Source organism: Castanea sativa, chromosome 9 (assembly GCF_040712315.1).
Source record: "Castanea sativa cultivar Marrone di Chiusa Pesio chromosome 9, ASM4071231v1".
NCBI lineage: Eukaryota > Viridiplantae > Streptophyta > Magnoliopsida > Fagales > Fagaceae > Castanea > Castanea sativa.
Window position 1 is genome coordinate 4,776,576 of NC_134021.1, and position 17,272 is coordinate 4,793,847.

Here is a 17,272-nt window from a genome sequence, read left to right on the forward strand (position 1 = left end):
CGAAACGCCGCAACACATGCAAAAACACAAAGCTGACGTTGCCCACACGTGAACCTATAATTACTACTACTCTCCACTCCACACCCAATCGAAACCCCCACAACACAATCACCGAAACCTGCCATGTGGGTCCCCATCATTCTCACGTGCGGCTGATTATAAAGATAGAGACAGAATGTGTTGTGTTGTGTTGTGTTGTGTTTTGTTTCTCTTTACTTCTTCTAATAATAACTTTGGCCACACGATGACACACCTCTTTTTCTCTCTCTCTCTCTCTTCGTCTTTGTTGTTTTCGTTTATTTTCTCAATACTATTGACTTTTGTGTTTGACAACTTTTGGTTTTGGCAATCCCAATGATGTAGTAGTTTATTGATTTGATTACTTAGTAATCCCCACACTTGCGGCATCAGGATGGGACTATTTATTTAATTTTTAAAAAAAATTTTATTTATCCATGTGGAGCTCTGACTTATGCCTTTAATAACTCATTTAATTTTTTTATTTTTTAAAATTTTTTTTGGTGTTCCATGTGGCACATTATTACTTGCTTGGATGCTAATATGTAATCTTTGTGAATCTAATTGCTGTGTGAAACAGCTGAAACTCTGTTAACAACCCCACAGTGAGAGAGCAGATTAGGTCAACTCGACCTATGTTTTATGAATTGATTAGACGTTTAACCAAACTCTAATTTATTGTGTCTATATCTTTTTGGTCATGCACGGCACAAATTTTTGTTATCTGTTATGACATCTAGATTAAAAATAAAAATAAAAGTCATCTTATTTCCCTATCCCACACTCCAAAAATAATTTTAAAAAGACAAAATTGCAAAAGGAAATAACACATGTTGTAGTTATAATACAAGTTGTAACTTGCAAGCATCATCTTCTACTTTGTCTTTCATGTGCTTTTCCTTCCGTTCATACTTTCTTTTTTTAGGCCTACGTCAAAGTCTTTAACAGTAATTGCAATGCCTGGTACTCTTTTGTTCATTTCAATTATGGATATAGGCATCAAGAAAATACAAACATTCTTACATAAATACATTATTTCACTTACTTAAACCCAAACTACAAATGCAAAACAAAGTAGCCAATTTGGAGAAGGATATATGCCCAAAACCCACATAAGTTGCACTTGCGCTTGATGAAAGAAAGTGCTTCTCAGAAGACTTCAAAACCGTTCCATGCTCAATACAAATTTTTCATTGGCATATTCTCAAAAGGTGAGAAAGACTTGGATACATTCCATTGTCAAAACAAATTTTCAATGACATTCTCAAAAGACTGAGACAATGCTTACAAACGCTACTAATTGTAGGATTTGTGAAAAGCAAAAAGAAAGGAAGGAGAAAGAAATCTAAAGAAACAATATTAACAAAAATTCCGAATTCTATGACACTTGAAAGAAAGTTTCAAAATCCAAAGATTCCTTCTTTGAAAAATTGAATAAAAACATAAATCCGGAGCTGTCAAGCTTTGACAAAACCAAAAAATGGATCAGCCCGGCTCCCACAACTTCAAGAAGGATAAAAGGTCAGCACAAGAACAAGAGGTGTGATCAATCAGCTGTACAATTGAAACATAGATTTACTGCTTTCTCTACTTTCTTACATTGTCGCTGCTTGAATCCGTTAGAATTGTCAACCTCCTTGCTGTTTTCATGAAGTCACTGCAGTAAGAAAGAAAGGTTCATCACGTAAGACAAACTCTTGGTAACAGGAGCTAATGCAAGAAAAAAAAGAAAAAAGAAAAAAAAAAGGAAAATGACTCCAACCTGAATAGTTCATCACCAATGTGCTTGACTGCTCCTTTAACATCCCGGTAGAGCACATGGTTCAATGCCTCGGAATTCTCTATGCCAAACATGTCAGCTAGCTTTCTATGCAATTCTTCATAAGACCCAAGCAATGAAAGATCAAGACTTCGACCCACATCCTCCGATTCCATGAAGACTTTACAGTGACCAGTGTCCAAATTGGGGTCGTTTTCTTGGCGATTATCCTTATACCATTGGAAGCCTTCACAGGATAAGCGCTCGGGTATGCCTTGTTGATGAAGTGCAGATCCAGAACCATCGGAAAAATTTGTCAATTTATCAGCATTCCCATCTGATGAACTATTTCCGGTACGAACTGGTGAGACTGTGTCGCCAGAACAGCTCAAAGAGATCTGCTGCTCTGTAAGTATTGGTTGACCAAAGAGTACAAACTGCGGTGTCTTGACATCATCACGTTTCTTTGATGTCTGTGTAGAATGCGCCATAGTTAGCAAGCAAGAAACATTAGAAGCATTCTCACTCACGCTAGGCTTTTGAAACATTGAAATATTCTGGGCCCTAGTGGGTGTGGCAGCATGATCAAGTGGCGGGAAACCAGCCGGAAAAAGACCTGACTGCAGTTTATTGAGGTGGAGATCTGATAAAGATAGACCATAATGAGCATGCCTGGCTCCCTGCATGCCAGCAGGAGTGTTGTCAGGTAGACAACTAAAGGGGTTGTTGGGCCCAAGGAGGTTGCCGGAGAATGCCGGCATTTGAAGTTGATTATCGAGGGGGAACTCTGGGTGTTGTGGCATTCTCAACTTCTTCCGTGGTGGTGAGAAGGGCAAATGCATCGTGGGCATGTTTGCTACCAATTCCACCAGCCATGGGCTTACGCGTTTCACGTTTTGAAGTAAATCTGGTTCATCCCATGTAACCTACAACATAGCACTTCAGCAATAAGAATTGGTCGAGGGAAAAGAAATCAAGTTGGGGATTGAACTGTGGATAGAAAACCAGAGGTTTACAGAGTAAACAGAGGAAAGAACATTACTTCTCTTCATCCGACGATAAACACAGAAACAAGACAAATTCAATATGATTATTTTCATAGTTTGTGCATATCGGCATCGTCAAATCATGTAATTCATAAACACAAAATATATGTGAACATTAGTAAAGTTCATTCTAATACAAAATATATTTGATCTAAATAAAGAGGTCAACCAGAAAACAAAGCTGGATATGGCATCATTACTTTCAGATTTGTTTTTTGCTAAGTAATAATTGACATTTGTCTGATAGAAGGATATCCTTGAGGTACACATTCATTTACGTACACAAAAGATTCCGTAAAGAATAGATCATTACTTTCAGATAAAGTATGCACTCATGCCATTGGTATGTCCATCGAAATTTCACGAGGAGATGCATCTTAAACTGTACAGCAGAAAGACTTGTCATTTTCTAAATATTAACACTGTCCAGCAATATTGTGCATCTCCAAATCCATTATTATGAGTCACAGTGCAAATCTGAGAAAATGCTCACCCCTCATTTCTTTTCCTCAGAACAAGATACATCCCACCATGATACTGCTGACTTGCAACATTACACAATTACAACGAAGTTACTGCACCTGATGCTCTAATTCTAAAGGATAATGTAACAGAACAACAACAGGCTAGCAAAGCGAACAGAACAAGAATTAAGAAAATAGGCAAATTGATTGTTCTTGGGTAACCAATGGTCCAGAGCAATATCAGCAAACCATCTAATTTGAGTACCTAGTTCAGAAATTCAAAATCAGGCAAACACAAATGAAGCTAATTTTATTTTTCTAGTACCTGAAGAAGCCTCCAAGGTGAATCAGGCCAGCGGATGGGATCCGCAACCTGAACAGAAGAAATGGTTCCCATGAACCAACTAATCCGTGAAGAATCCTCGGTTTCAAAAGCCATCTTGAACCTCATTCCCGAACACCACCGGATCTGAAATGCAGCTTTAACCATCGCAGCCTTGACACAAAACTCCGGCGTGCTGGCGCGAGGATAGTATACAACCTCAAATGGCTGTCCATTAGCAGCAAGTGTAGCAGCTTCAATAACCGATTCAGCCCTCACTTTCCCTTTCCCCATCACACCACCATTTCCATTCCCATTCCCATTTGAGCTCCCATTACCCCCATTTCTCATTAATTTGCTCTCATCATCTCTCAAAAAAGCCGAAAACCCTCCATACGGCACACCACAATTCCCACCCGCCGGATTCCACCCAGAAGCCGACTCCGGCCCACCCCCAATTCCCCTCTTCGCCCTCCGAATCCCAACGCAAAGATCCCCATTCTCCGCCCTCAAAAACACGATCGAATCCCCTGCCACAAGCTTCTTATGGTTCACAAAAGTACTCCACCCGGTGGTCAACAAATGCCGCCGCGGCGTCCCTCTATAGATATGCCTAAACTTCCAAGTAACCCCATGAACATCCTTAGCCAAAATGGTTTGCACGGGTGGATCAGCCGAGTAATCCAGCCTCGGAAAAATCGTCTCCGCACAATACCTCGGAACAGAGAACCCCCCACCGTTGTTCGCATCCGATTGCGTCAAAGTCTTCGCAAAAGAAGCCGGTTTCTCCTGTGGTTCCGAACCGTTCATTCCTCCAATTCCATTATCATCAAACTCCTGATCACTGCGACTCGCCGGAACAAGCCTAATCTTCGCGAAGACCTCGTCGGTGTCAGGATCAGCCATGAACTTGATAGCAGAAACTCTGCACAGCACGTAAGGAGGAAGCCCGCCGGGGCAGCTGCGGAAATCGACGGCGCCGCAAGCGTGCTCGGCGTGGCCTTGTGGGAAGTAGAAAACTTTAGCGCTCACACAAGGCATTTGAACCATGCCACCAGCACAGGCGTGCCATAGCTGAGGATCTAAGCATTTATCCACTTCCTTCAACTTCTCTTTCGAATCCATAAATGTGATCATTATTCAAAATTCACCCCCGATTTAATCAAAAAAAGTTTAAACTCTCTGTCACAGCAAAAAAAACAAAAACAAAAACAAAAAATCAAAACCAGTTCAATGATTAGAAGTGTTGAATTTGGATACAATGGATTTTTACCTTGTAAAAGCCACTTGGCCACAGTGAATCAGAAAAAGTAGTACTCAGAATCTTCTTCTTGGAAAACCAGAGACGCATAATCAGAATTAAATTCGAACCGAACCCGAAAAGTGAAAGCAGTAGTTTCTACAAAAATCTCAACTTCATTTTTCTCTGAATTCAGTGCTTTTCAACTCTGTAGCCACCATTTTAGAAACCAAAAAAAAAAAAAAACCCTAATACAAAACAATAATATACTAAATTTGTACGGTGCTTCCACCTCCACCACCACGAAAATCACAGTTAGTCAAAACTATTCTCGCTTGGACTCGGAGACTAACAAGTAAAAAAAAAAAAAAAAACTGTTTTTTACGCACTCTTTGTTTGTTTTTCAAATTCACCGAGGGTCACAAAAACAAACAATCCCACACAATCTTTGTTTCTATAGCTTCAAACAGCTCTCCTTCAAAATCAACACACAAAAAAGATCTGCTACAAAACTCACACAATCACACCCTCAAAAAGAAAAAACTCTTCCTACCGCCAAATTTCGCCACAAAAATCCTGAAAACACAGAAAACAAAATTATTATTACACAAACTTTTTGCAGAGACAAAAGAAAAACAACAACAACAGAAACAAGCTTTTTGAAAAAACATCAAACAAACTAGTTAGTACTGGTTTTCGTAGTAATACAGAGTAGTACTACTTCTTTTTCTTTTCTCTCTCTTCTTCAGTCTTGTTTTGTTTTGTTTTTTTTTTTTTTAACATAAGATTTCTTACCTTTTTCTTCGGATCTGAAGAAACTCTGTGTATCTTCAGAAGCCAGCAAAACAACAAAGATCTTTAAGGAACCTATCCATATTTTCTTTTCACTTTGGGGGTGTTTTTTTATTTTATTTTATTTTATATAATATTTCTCTAATATTTTATTTGCTTTCGAATTAATTAATGGTTTTATTTATTCCCTTTCTGATTAATCTAACAGATTAATTTTGTCTTCATTTTAAGATTCATCTTTCATTTTTACTTACTGTATCGCGATAAATTCAATTTATCGCAGGTTTTTTAATTTTTGTCACTAACTAGAGATGTTAACTGTGGTTGAGTTTTACGGCGTTTTTTTGAGTCAACTATGGTTAGTTTGTACGCTCTGAGGTTACGTTGTTGTGTTGGGTTAGTTAAGTTCAATTGTTTGGTTCCCGGAAAGAGAGACTGGTTGTTTAGTTCACTCTCGTGTTTGGCGCGTGAATGTCACGCTTCAAGTCGGTTGGGCCGCAACTGGGGTGAGATTTTGTAGGGGTTATCTTATTTGAAACAAGTTCTTTATTCTTTTATCTAAAAAAGGAAATTTTTGGTGTAAAGATCTTCTTTAACAAGACAAGTTTTTTTTTTTTTTTTTTTTTTTTTTAAATTTAAAAATACAATAGGATTTGAAAATATAAATTCTACTTTATAATGATTATTTTTTATTGGATGCCTAATTTGAAACTATGCTGTTATTCAACAATAGATATAACGAGTTAAGCTAATTGAAAATTTGAATTTCATTAATTAAATTTTTTTATGTGACAAATAAGATAATATTAAGTATTAAAAATAGATTAAAATGAGATTATAAATGTATTTAATTAACTTAAAAATATATTTCTCCTAATATATATATATATATATATATTTCTTTATATTGATTGAAAAAAATAATATTAATCTCTATAATCATGTGTGCCACTTCAAAATGAATTTATTCATAATATGTTTCAAAAAGTGAGCTGGTTGTGGTAAATCATTCATATCTTGTACCTTTTCTTTTTTTAAATAACTTCATTTTATTTTGAAGCAATGAATATGTATACAAACTAAGTGAATAAAACATCATACACTTACTAGATAATCAAAATTGAACCTGCGTGTTATAGTTGCGCCAAATGGCTATCTTCTCTCTATGACAAATAATTAAATTCTCATTATTTAAGATTTTTCACTTTGGCTAAGTTTTAAGAAATTTAAAATTCAACACCAACTATAATTCAATTTAAGTAAATCTATATTAGTTAAGTTTCAAAGAAATTAGACTCCAACTACAATTTTATTTTAAATAAGTTCAAAATAAAATGAAAATTTTAATTTAATTACAGTATTATTTAAATTTTAAATTAATTTGTATATCTAGCTAGTGAAATGTTCTATGGATGCACGGGTGAGATGTCTGTAAAGTGTCTTGGAGGTTTTTTTTTTTTTTTTTTTTTTTTGGAGTTTATTAGAATAAAAATGTCCTGGTACTACATAATAGTGTTATAAAATGATAACAAAAAAATAGTGTTATAAACTAAATTTTACAATAGATTAACCGATGTGGTTGTTGAGTTGTTGAGTCACGCTTATCATATTGCTGATTCTCTATAACTATAATGTGAAAGGTATATAATGGTTTTTTTTTAAAAGGTATAGATTGGTAAATAGTAAATACCTTATTCTAGTAGGAAACCTTATAATTACTCTTCTTATAAAATTATTTATAAAAAAATCATTTTCTCATAGTAGAAAAACAGACAAATTTTAATGAAAATTCAACAACAAAAAAATTATTTGTCAGCAGGGGAATTTTATATATGGTAGGGTTTTCTTTTCTTATCTTACATTAAGAGCTTATAATACATCTTCAATACAATTATATACTAGTACTGTATAAAAATTATTCTCAATAAAATATATATATATATATATACACACTGTATATAAATAAAGAATGCAACCTTAACTTTAATTAGTTTTTACCCTTTCACCAATCTGTGGTAATGATTAATAACTAAATTACTTTTAAGATTTTGTTAGTTGAGTTAACTACATAGATTATTTTCATTGTGAACTTATGCAAATTAAAGTTATAAACTTTGTGTTGCTAAAAATCATATGTAGTTTTCAAATGAAAATAAACAACTTATAATATCAATAAACTAATTAAAAATAAAATTTTAATATTGAGAAAATACACAAAACTCTACGTGGTTTCTCATAAAAACACATATCATCTCGAGGTTTTGAGGATAACACCAAAATCTTGTGTGGTATTTTTTATGTTTTAACCATTTATTATGTAACACTTAACTATCCTAGCTTTTTTAATGTAACTCAAAACCCCCTCTGATTTTTTATGTGAAAATATAGCTCTAAATATGGACATGCAATTCACCGTTTATTTAAATGTATAACGATTTATACTTATATAAAACACTATCACATAAGTGTTACATTTAAAACTTGAGGGGGTTCTCGTGTTTTATGGATAAACCAGTTTGAGGTTTTGTGTACTTTTCCCTTTGATATTTTATGAACTTCTTTATTTATTTAAACAATGCAATCTCAAGTCTATAATATATGTTAGATACGTATACATACAAATATATAATATTTTAGGTGAGTGATTTATGGAGTAGCAAAAGGAACCACAATTCAGGGCTTAAGCGAACTAGATTCTAGTGTTAGGAACAAGCCTTGATCACTGAAACTACAAACAAGAGAATACAATCCTATTTCCTAAGTCTCAGATCAACTGGGATTGATGACCTTAAAGGATTAAATCATCGAAAGCTTAAGTTAGAGATGGACAAAGATAATAAATAGTGTGCTGATGTGAAGCTTTGTAGTAGTTAAAAGAATAAAAAAAATTCAACCCTTCACCTAGGGGACTGATGGAGTATTCTATACATGGTGTTTAGGGTTATTTCCCATAAATGGAATGATGGCTTTTGTCTATCGTTTCTCTACCTCTAGTAGACTAAAAAGATTCGGGAGTGTTGTGACTCTCAATGATTGAGGCAAAAGATAATTACTAACAAGCTCGCATCATGAGGTCAGTGAGGTAACTGGGAGCCAAAATATCTCCATGCTTTGGGCTAGCCTAGAGACACCGCTCACATTGATTGGTGATTGGGAATATTAAATGTTAATTAGTGACTTAAAGATACGGTGAAACTTCCTAGAGAAGCCTGAGATGAATCTTAGGGGCTCTCGAGCTATAGACCCAGTTGAGACTTGAATTGAGTCCATAGCTGGCGTCTCCTACACATTGAAGGTTTAGTTCTCGACCACCCGAATAGAGTTATCAAATACCGATATGGCTAGGATTGAAACTAGTATTCCAAAACTAGGCTTATATCATACCATATAGATTCGAACCAACTATCACGACAAGAAATATGTATGTCTAGGACCGAAACCATTATTTTGAAACTAGGCTTAGATCATACCATGGAGATTTGAACCAACTATCATGATAAGAAATAGGTATGGAGGGCTAATCCACTCGAGCCTGGTCCTAGTTAGAAATGAAACACTTATACAAGTAAGTAAACCTTATCCCTCCAAATAAACACACTCAAATTACCTTCATTTTTACGAGTTTGTTCACCAACGCAGTACATTATTTGAGCTTTATAGCATATAATAATCAAGTTTAAGCTTGTGATTACATTTGACCTATTTGCAAACAAACTTTTTCAAGGAGTGTTTGTCAACGGTTAAAATCAGCTAGACTCGTTCACAGTCAAACCTAAAACACACCAAGATTGAGTTTGACGCTGGTAGGTGCGTGGATATCACTGCATCCCTTCTGCTTTTGGTCGAGGTGACCTCTTTTGTTATTTTTATACAGAGGAGTCAGTGTTGAGTTCCTTGACCCAACAAAATGAAAAATGAAACTGACTGTTGGTTTTCTACGCAACCTTCCTCTAGAAAATATACACGCCACGCGCTTCTGTAGAGCGTGTATGGTAAACAAAGTCCTCTTCTGGGACCTGCCCAAATGAATTTTTCCACTTATGGTCAATTCTACAGTTTTATGCTCTTTTCTCAGGCACCATAAATGGAAGAGCACTCATATAGAGTCTCGTAAAAATGAATAAACAAACAACTTTGGCCCATTTTTGAAAGTGAAAGTTTGATTCACCCCATTAAGCTCATTTTTAACCCTCTTAATTAGTTCATTGATTAATTTAATTAGTGCTGGCTTATAATCAATTTACAAGTGGTGGTCAACTTTAATCCATCCAAACATGTGGGCTTGTGTAATGGATTTTCTGATTAATGGAAAGACTAATATGTTTGTGATTATAACAGAAGAGATGTGGCATATACCAGAAATTTATATTTTGCTATTGGTGTGACATAGCTGTTGAGCTTCAAAGTCGTAAGTTACTATAGAAGGAAAGGATTAAGGATTTAATGCAAGCTCTTCCAATCCATGACTAATTATGTTTTTACTTTCACTTTGATACACTGTCATATCATGGCTTTAACAGACATTTTCTATTTCAAGATGTTTATATTAATTTATGTTTGAGGACTCATGTTTAATGTGTATATTATTTGGTGGGGACATTGTAAAAAATTAAAATTTAAAAACATAGTCTCAAGACTACGGTCTACCGTTATGATGAGTGACGGTAAATGTTAAGCAATAATTTTTACACTAATTTATCACTTTAAAGTTGTGGCGATAGTAATAAAAAGAGCATGTCTCTAGACGTTTTCTCTTTTTTTTTTCTTTTTTTCCTTTTTGATAGCTGAAAAGAAATTTGAATAATGTATGTCTCCGGTAGAATTTCTACCAAAAAGTATAAGTTAAGTTACAAAGTTCTTGTAATAATAATTTCATCAAAAACCCGATGATATATGTAGTACTACTCGTTGTTATGTGGCATGGAGTTGACAAGTATAAGACTCCCTTTCTCTTACTCTTTTTTATTTATTTATTAAGTTACAAGGCAACTACCAAGACTTTCTCTTCTAAAAATCATCAAAAGTTCAAAACCCAAATTTTAAAATTTTCTTTTGGAAACAATTTCTCTTCATATTGATTAGGAGAAAAACTGTCTTTCTTTTCGGATCACGAATTTATTACCCCTAAGTTTTTTTTTTTTAGGGGGGCTAGTACCCCAACGGTTTTTTTTAGGGGGATTATGTTTTTTTTTAGGGGGATTATTACCCCTAAGGTATAGGGTAGTTTCATCATAATTATGTCGCACTTATTTATAATGTCATTTTTGAAATTTGGATCAAACGATGTTGATTTTGCCAATTGCATTCTTCAAATGCAGATAAAGATTGACAGCGATGGTAACCCCAGCAAGACTATAGATTAAAGAACCCGTGTATCAGGCAATTTGCTTCGCACTAAGCTCCCCTCCAACCAGCCAAGACTATGCCTATTGGTTACAGATGCCTTTTTACCTCCGTTTTCCGTGAAACACCGTATCTCTTCGGAATCTTTGGAATGCCTGTAATTTCTCTTCGAAAAATGGTAACGAAGGCCTTAAGGCATTGGTTAATAATTTATTTAAAAAAAGTTTTCATGAAAAAAATATATAATAATTAATGTTTTAATAGTTTTTTTTTATTTTTCATAAAAATTGTGTCAAAATTTTCCTAAAGTGGATTGTTAACCAATACTCTAAGGGCACTCGTTAGCATAACCCTTTCTCTTTACCAAGTGTAAAATTAGAAAATAATCATGGCAGTTTTAGTGAATATTTTTTGTTTTACCTTGCCAACTTTAAAATGTGGGACAAAACTTAAGTACAGTACCTTAAATGCTGTTCCTTAGATTCCCTTTTTAAGATTCTGCCATGTGAATTTTTTCTCATGTGATGGAAGTATATTTTTAAGTTAAATAGTTACATTGTAGAATCTTAAAAGGGGAAACTAAAGAACAACACCTAAGTACTGTACCTAAATCTTACTCTATAATATGCCAATCCAAACTTTATCCCTTTTTTTAAGATAATTAGATCAGTCAGGAAGGAGATTTGAGTCTTAAATATTCTTATTTGAGTTATGAAACTCTTGGTAACTTTAACTGAGCTTAAAGCTAAGAAATATAAATCAGTTTGAACCGAGTCTAGTATACATGTCGCATATGTTATTAAAGTTCGGCTGATCAAGCTTAAATTTTTCTGTCACGAGCTATCTATGAACCTGATTACAGGAAAATGAAATAGGCATGTCTTTTCAGGTTAGGTCATAAAGCCTAATTCAAATTGGATCTGTACTAAAACATGACCCCACTCCTCCATATAATTGTAAACACAATTTCTGAAGAATTACAGAACTCTCAATAAACAACATGCCAGTATTAGACATTTATAGGATCATAGTGGTCAGACTTTCGGTATTAATTAGTGTAATATGAATGCTTTTGATTTGTGTGCCTTTTCCATTTGTGGCTTACTGTTCACAAGTTTGCTATAAATGGAGAATTTTTTTTATTTTTTTATTTCCAGTTTACCAATTGAAAACCGTCATAAAGAAAAATCAACAACCAAAACCTCACCCATTCATTAAGTAATTAGCTGTATCTAGGGACACCAGTACTCACTACTAGCTAGGACCATATGACAAAAGCTTATATGATTTTAATGTAATAATGGCATGAGGAAAGTTGATTACATCCCCATCCTCAACTTGTGCTTTGGTATTTATGGGCCCATTTTTGTGTGTCCATCATTAAGCCCTTATTCCAATTATGTTGCATGAAACCTTCCACCCTTTCTTTAAGTTCGATGGTGGATAGTACTCATCCTACCGTCGAATGAGTTCTGGATAACGTATTATTAGATACTTTCAGAGTATAGTTAACATAATATATATTATACAAGATTTTAAAATATGATGTCTACTTTATGATAATTGCTTCTATCATTAGGGTAAGACATTATTTAATGGTGTGGGCGAAATTTGAATTCCAGATCTTTTATTTGACGTTAAGAGACTTTATTAGTTAAGCTAATTAAAATGCACTATCATTTATAACTTAAAAAACTCTAGGTGAACTATGCTTCAGAACTACATAATAATTTTCTAAGATCTATAGCGTGTTTGGCCTTCCCAATTATGGCCATATATGCCAGAACCATTGCCAAACCTAGACACATTATTATTTACTTTTGGTTGGCCATAATGTTAGAACTTACAAGTTACAAGCCACGTTAGACCAATGCTTTGAAACCCCTAAAGAAAGGGACATTCTAACCAAAGACATAAGCTGCATACATACAGACAGACAGACCCTACAGCAGATGATGGAATCACAGTGGGTGGACACCAGAGAAGAAGAGAGAAACCTTTCTTTCTTCCCAAACATCATTAAAATTGAAAACCCATTTATCATATGTCAAAACACTAGGTTTTATGTCCCTCAGTTGCTTATAACATGCAGTACAACTGTACAAGCCAACTGTCTAAACCCACCAACACAAAAAAAGTGCCATTAGAAACATAAACGTCAAAAGAAAATTTTAATTTATTTTTTCTTTTTCTTATTTTGAATTTACATGATTTGTAGCACATTATAAATATGGACCAAAGTCTAGCTCCTTATTTTGTCATTTATGGGGTTTTAAGTCATCTTTAATATCTTATCTTCATGATCTTAATTACCATAGGGCCTCACCCAGCTCAATTCTAACAAAAACTGCGACATTTAATATAAAGTTACTCTTCTGGCTCTCTTGGTGCACACAAAGTGTATATAGTTAAATTGAATTATTGTAAAGGGTGTCAGAACCCAATTAAGCTTTTCAGTGTAATTTTTTTTTAAAAAAGTTACATCCGAATATGTTCGGGTCAATTGTATTTAAATGTGAAGGAATTGAAAGGAATAATGGGGTAACAGTGTGCATATAAGTACCCACAGAAAAGTGAAAGTCCTTTCCCAGTTGTCAGTCATTCAATTTGTTTGAATCAAATACAGTATATGCAGTCATTCCATGGTAAAATGCAATTAAAGACTTTCTGTGAAAATCTTATTAAATTTATTTCCTATGTGTTCGAGTCAATTGTGCTTAAATGTAAGGGATATTGGTAGGAAATTATGCTTTTAAGCAGCCACTGAAAATCACTTTCCCTGTCATAATGGTGTCATTTAATTTGTCAAAACACACGGAAATTGGAATACAACCAGAACATGATAAAGGATTTTCAATAAGCATATTATTAGCTATTACATGCTTCTTTAGGCTTATTACTTAGATTTATTTGAGATCTGCTTATTTTACTGAAATTAAATTTTTTTACTACAAATATTATAGATAAATGTAAAAATTAGCTGAAATAGTATAGTGAAACATATAAATAGAACAAAAAGTGCAGTGAGGGCCATGATAAAGGATTTTCAATAAGCATATTATTAGCTATTACATGCTTCTTTATGCTTATTACTTAGGATCTGTTCGAGATCTGCTTATTTTGCTAAAACTAAACAAATTTTACTAAAAATACTATAGATAAAAGTAAAAATTAGCTAAAATAGTACAATAAGACCCAAAAATAGTACAAAAAAGTGCATTAAGGGCTATGAATAGTAGAAAAAATAAACTGAATAATAAAATAAACTGGCTTTCTAATTTAGAGCCAAATGCACACTTAGATAACAACAATTTGGTCCAACCACCTTTACTTTTCTTCCTTTTTTTATAAAGGGCTTCGTAGGGTTCTTAATTTCTAGTTACTTCCATGTCAATGTGCATTTGTGTGTTTGTGTTTTCTCTCTCTAAATGATAGAATTTTTCTTTAAACTAATTTGAGGGGAAAGTTCTAAAAATTCTTATAGGACAACCTAAGTATATTTCAAGCACTTAATCTATTGACTTATTTTTTAAAAAAATTATATGACTATTAAATAGGTGATATAAACCTCTACATCATAGGCAGGAAGATATTTTTAGAAACCGATTTAGATGAAAATTGTATTTTAATTTTGAGTTGTGTATCTCTTAATTGGTAAGAAAGATGAATAAGCTTGATAAATAGCATAAGTAGCTAGGAATCACCTAATTTAGTTGAATGTCATGCGTTTTGAGGTTCAAATCCTATTTCCAAATTATTAATTTAAAAAAAATTAAGAAATGTTAATAGATGTTTTAAGAGTATTAATTTAGGAACTATTTTTAGAAATTTAAAAAAAAAAAGAAGAGAAAATGGTGTGATTAAAATGGTGTGAAAACTTTTTGAATATGGTAAGGATAAAAAAAAAAACAAAAAACAAAAAAGTGAAAAAAGAGAAGTGAGGAAAGTCAGAAGGTGAATGCTCTTTCCCTTTAACTTAAGTTAAATATAAAAAAAAAAAGTTAAATGGGTTTTTGACCTCTAGTGTCCTATGCATGCCCGAGCCCAAAAAAGCCCATTAGTTAAAAATGGACCCAACCCCGTACGCTGAGAAAACAGACAAACGACAAAACAAGGCTGTCGTCACGAGCAATCCATCAGTTACTGTCAGCCTATACTTTTTTTTTTTTTTTTTCTTTTCTGGTTATCCAATTACAAATCTCTGTTCACTTCATTCCCAACTCTCCTCTACAGTTGACACAAAACTCTGTACAAGACACCAAGTGGGTCCGGTCCCACTCTAATTTCAACTATTACGTGTCAAATCACGATTGGCTCAAGACACGAGATTTTACATATATGTATCGAACGAGCACGTTAATTTGACAGCTACAAGACAACAACAGCAGGCAAAAACGTGGCAGTTACCCCTAGGATATGAAGGGACACTGAATTGAATTAACTGAAAAATAAAAGGATATGCCACGTGTCGTGATTTGACGGTTGATGACGTGATGGGAGAGTCACATCAAGCGGTACTGGTGGCTCTCAATTAAAACTGTGAGTAATGGGGCCCTCCACATTACCAAATAGATGGGGCCCCAAAAGTTTGTACGAGTTCTAAAGACAATTTAATTTAGGCTGCTCCCCTAAAAACCAAAGGACAAAGGACGAGGACAATTTTTATACAAAAAAATTTGGGGCTCTGTTTTGATGTGCACGCCCAAAGGAAAAAGCCGAAGACATCAATCACATAAAATCAAAATCTCACTGCCTACTGCTTACTACTACTACTGTTCAATACTCACACGTTTCAGAATTTTTACTGAATTGCGTGGTCACAGTTATTACAGTGCAGTGCAGGGCAGTGATGTCCCCAAAACATTGCGTAGTCATTTCATGTTTCATATTTTGTCAGAGGTGTTGCTTTCATTTTTTCTGAATCTCCCTCGAAATTAGGGAAAAAGTTTTTTTTTTTTTTTTTTTATAATAATTTATGAATCCAGTGGTAAAACCCGTTTGGTTGGAGGAAAGGTAATGGAAGAGACGAGAAAAGAATAGTAACAAATTAGTTTGATAATTTTCATATATATATATATATATATATATATATATATTTTTAAATCTAATTGTTGAATTTTATATTCTTGATGTTCTTAACATGCATATTAAATTTTATTCAAATTGATTGTTATTTACTATTAAATTAATTTATTTATTTTTTATACACAATTTTAAATCACAAAAACTTAAAATTATAATATTTACTTGATAGCATAGCAATTTATTTTTAATCTTCTTGAAAATTTGTAAGTATTAAAGATGTAATAAGAATATGCAATCTAACGGTTAAATTTTCAAAAACTTTATTCAAAGAATAAGGGAAGGAAAAAATGTGGGCCCAAGTGATAAGTTTTCATTAAATTTAGTTCATCTTTTTTTCTCTCATGCTATCCAAACAGCGAAAAATACTTAATTTCACTTCCTTTCCATCGTCTTCCACTCAAACTTTCTTGTACATGGTGGTTATTGGTATCCTTAAGTCCCTATTTGGTTTGGTTGGAGTGATTACGGGAGTGATCAAAAGTGGAGTAGAAAAAAATGGTGTTTGTGGTTATTTGGTGGGGGCCAAGGAGCTTCTCCACTGCATGTCTGTACTTTGTACAACCTTGTGTTTTTTTTTTTTTTTTGGTTGGTTTTTTCTTTTTCCTTTTTTGCTAAGTCGGCATAAATAAATGCTTGTATCTCACACATTCAATTTTATTATTACTTCCTCTGTTCCAATTTATTTGTTCTATTTGAAAAGTTAAATTTTTTAAAGAAATATCATTTATTATCTTGTTTGCCTTATAAAAACGTATAAGTTTACAAAATTACCCTTAAATAAATTTATCAACTTTAAAAAAAAATAGTTATTCTTAATGAGACAACTAAAAAAGTGTCCCAATTAAATTGATTTAAAAAAAATATTAGTTAGTTTTCTTTTCAAATAGTTTTGAAAATAAAGTAGAGGTATAATAGGAACATTAGTAAACGAATAATTTTTATTTTTAGAAACTGGACAATATTTTGAGACATCTCAAAATGAAATAGAGGACAAATAAAGTAGAATGGAATGAGTATTATTTAACTAGCCGTGATTAGGTTTATAAAAAAAAAAATTATTTGGGCATGATTTTTGTTTTAATAAACTTGGTGGGGGGATAAAAGGTCCAATATATGTTTTTGGGTCATGGGCTTGGTCCAAAGACGCTTACTTGTCCGAGGACGGATTGATGGTAATAATGATATCAAACTTACAGACCCAAG

General features: G+C 33.5%; 1 protein-coding gene across 1 annotated transcript; it reads right to left on the bottom strand.

Annotated features, from left to right (window-relative positions):
- Positions 1-1,191: 1,191 nt before the first annotated feature.
- LOC142611123 (auxin response factor 18-like) lies at positions 1,192-5,747 on the bottom strand. Its single transcript, XM_075783162.1, has 5 exons — positions 5,645-5,747; positions 4,883-5,425; positions 3,613-4,791; positions 1,781-2,703; positions 1,192-1,675 (listed from the first exon to the last, which is right to left on the bottom strand). Exons 3-5 carry the CDS (start codon positions 4,744-4,746, stop codon positions 1,606-1,608), a joined length of 2,127 nt encoding a protein of 708 aa, XP_075639277.1. The 5' UTR covers positions 4,747-4,791; positions 4,883-5,425; positions 5,645-5,747; the 3' UTR covers positions 1,192-1,605.
- Positions 5,748-17,272: the final 11,525 nt, after the last annotated feature.

Excerpts from the sequence above, each read along its gene's own strand:
- LOC142611123 (XM_075783162.1), bottom strand. The coding sequence starts at position 4,746 with ATGATCACATTTATGGATTCGAAAGAGAAGTTGAAGGAAGTGGATAAA. Across the intron at positions 2,704-3,612 it reads CACCTTGGAGGCTTCTTCAG|GTTACATGGGATGAACCAGA; the intron begins GTACTAGAAAAA and ends GCTATGTTGTAG. Across the intron at positions 1,676-1,780 it reads ATTGGTGATGAACTATTCAG|TGACTTCATGAAAACAGCAA; the intron begins GTTGGAGTCATT and ends TTCTTACTGCAG.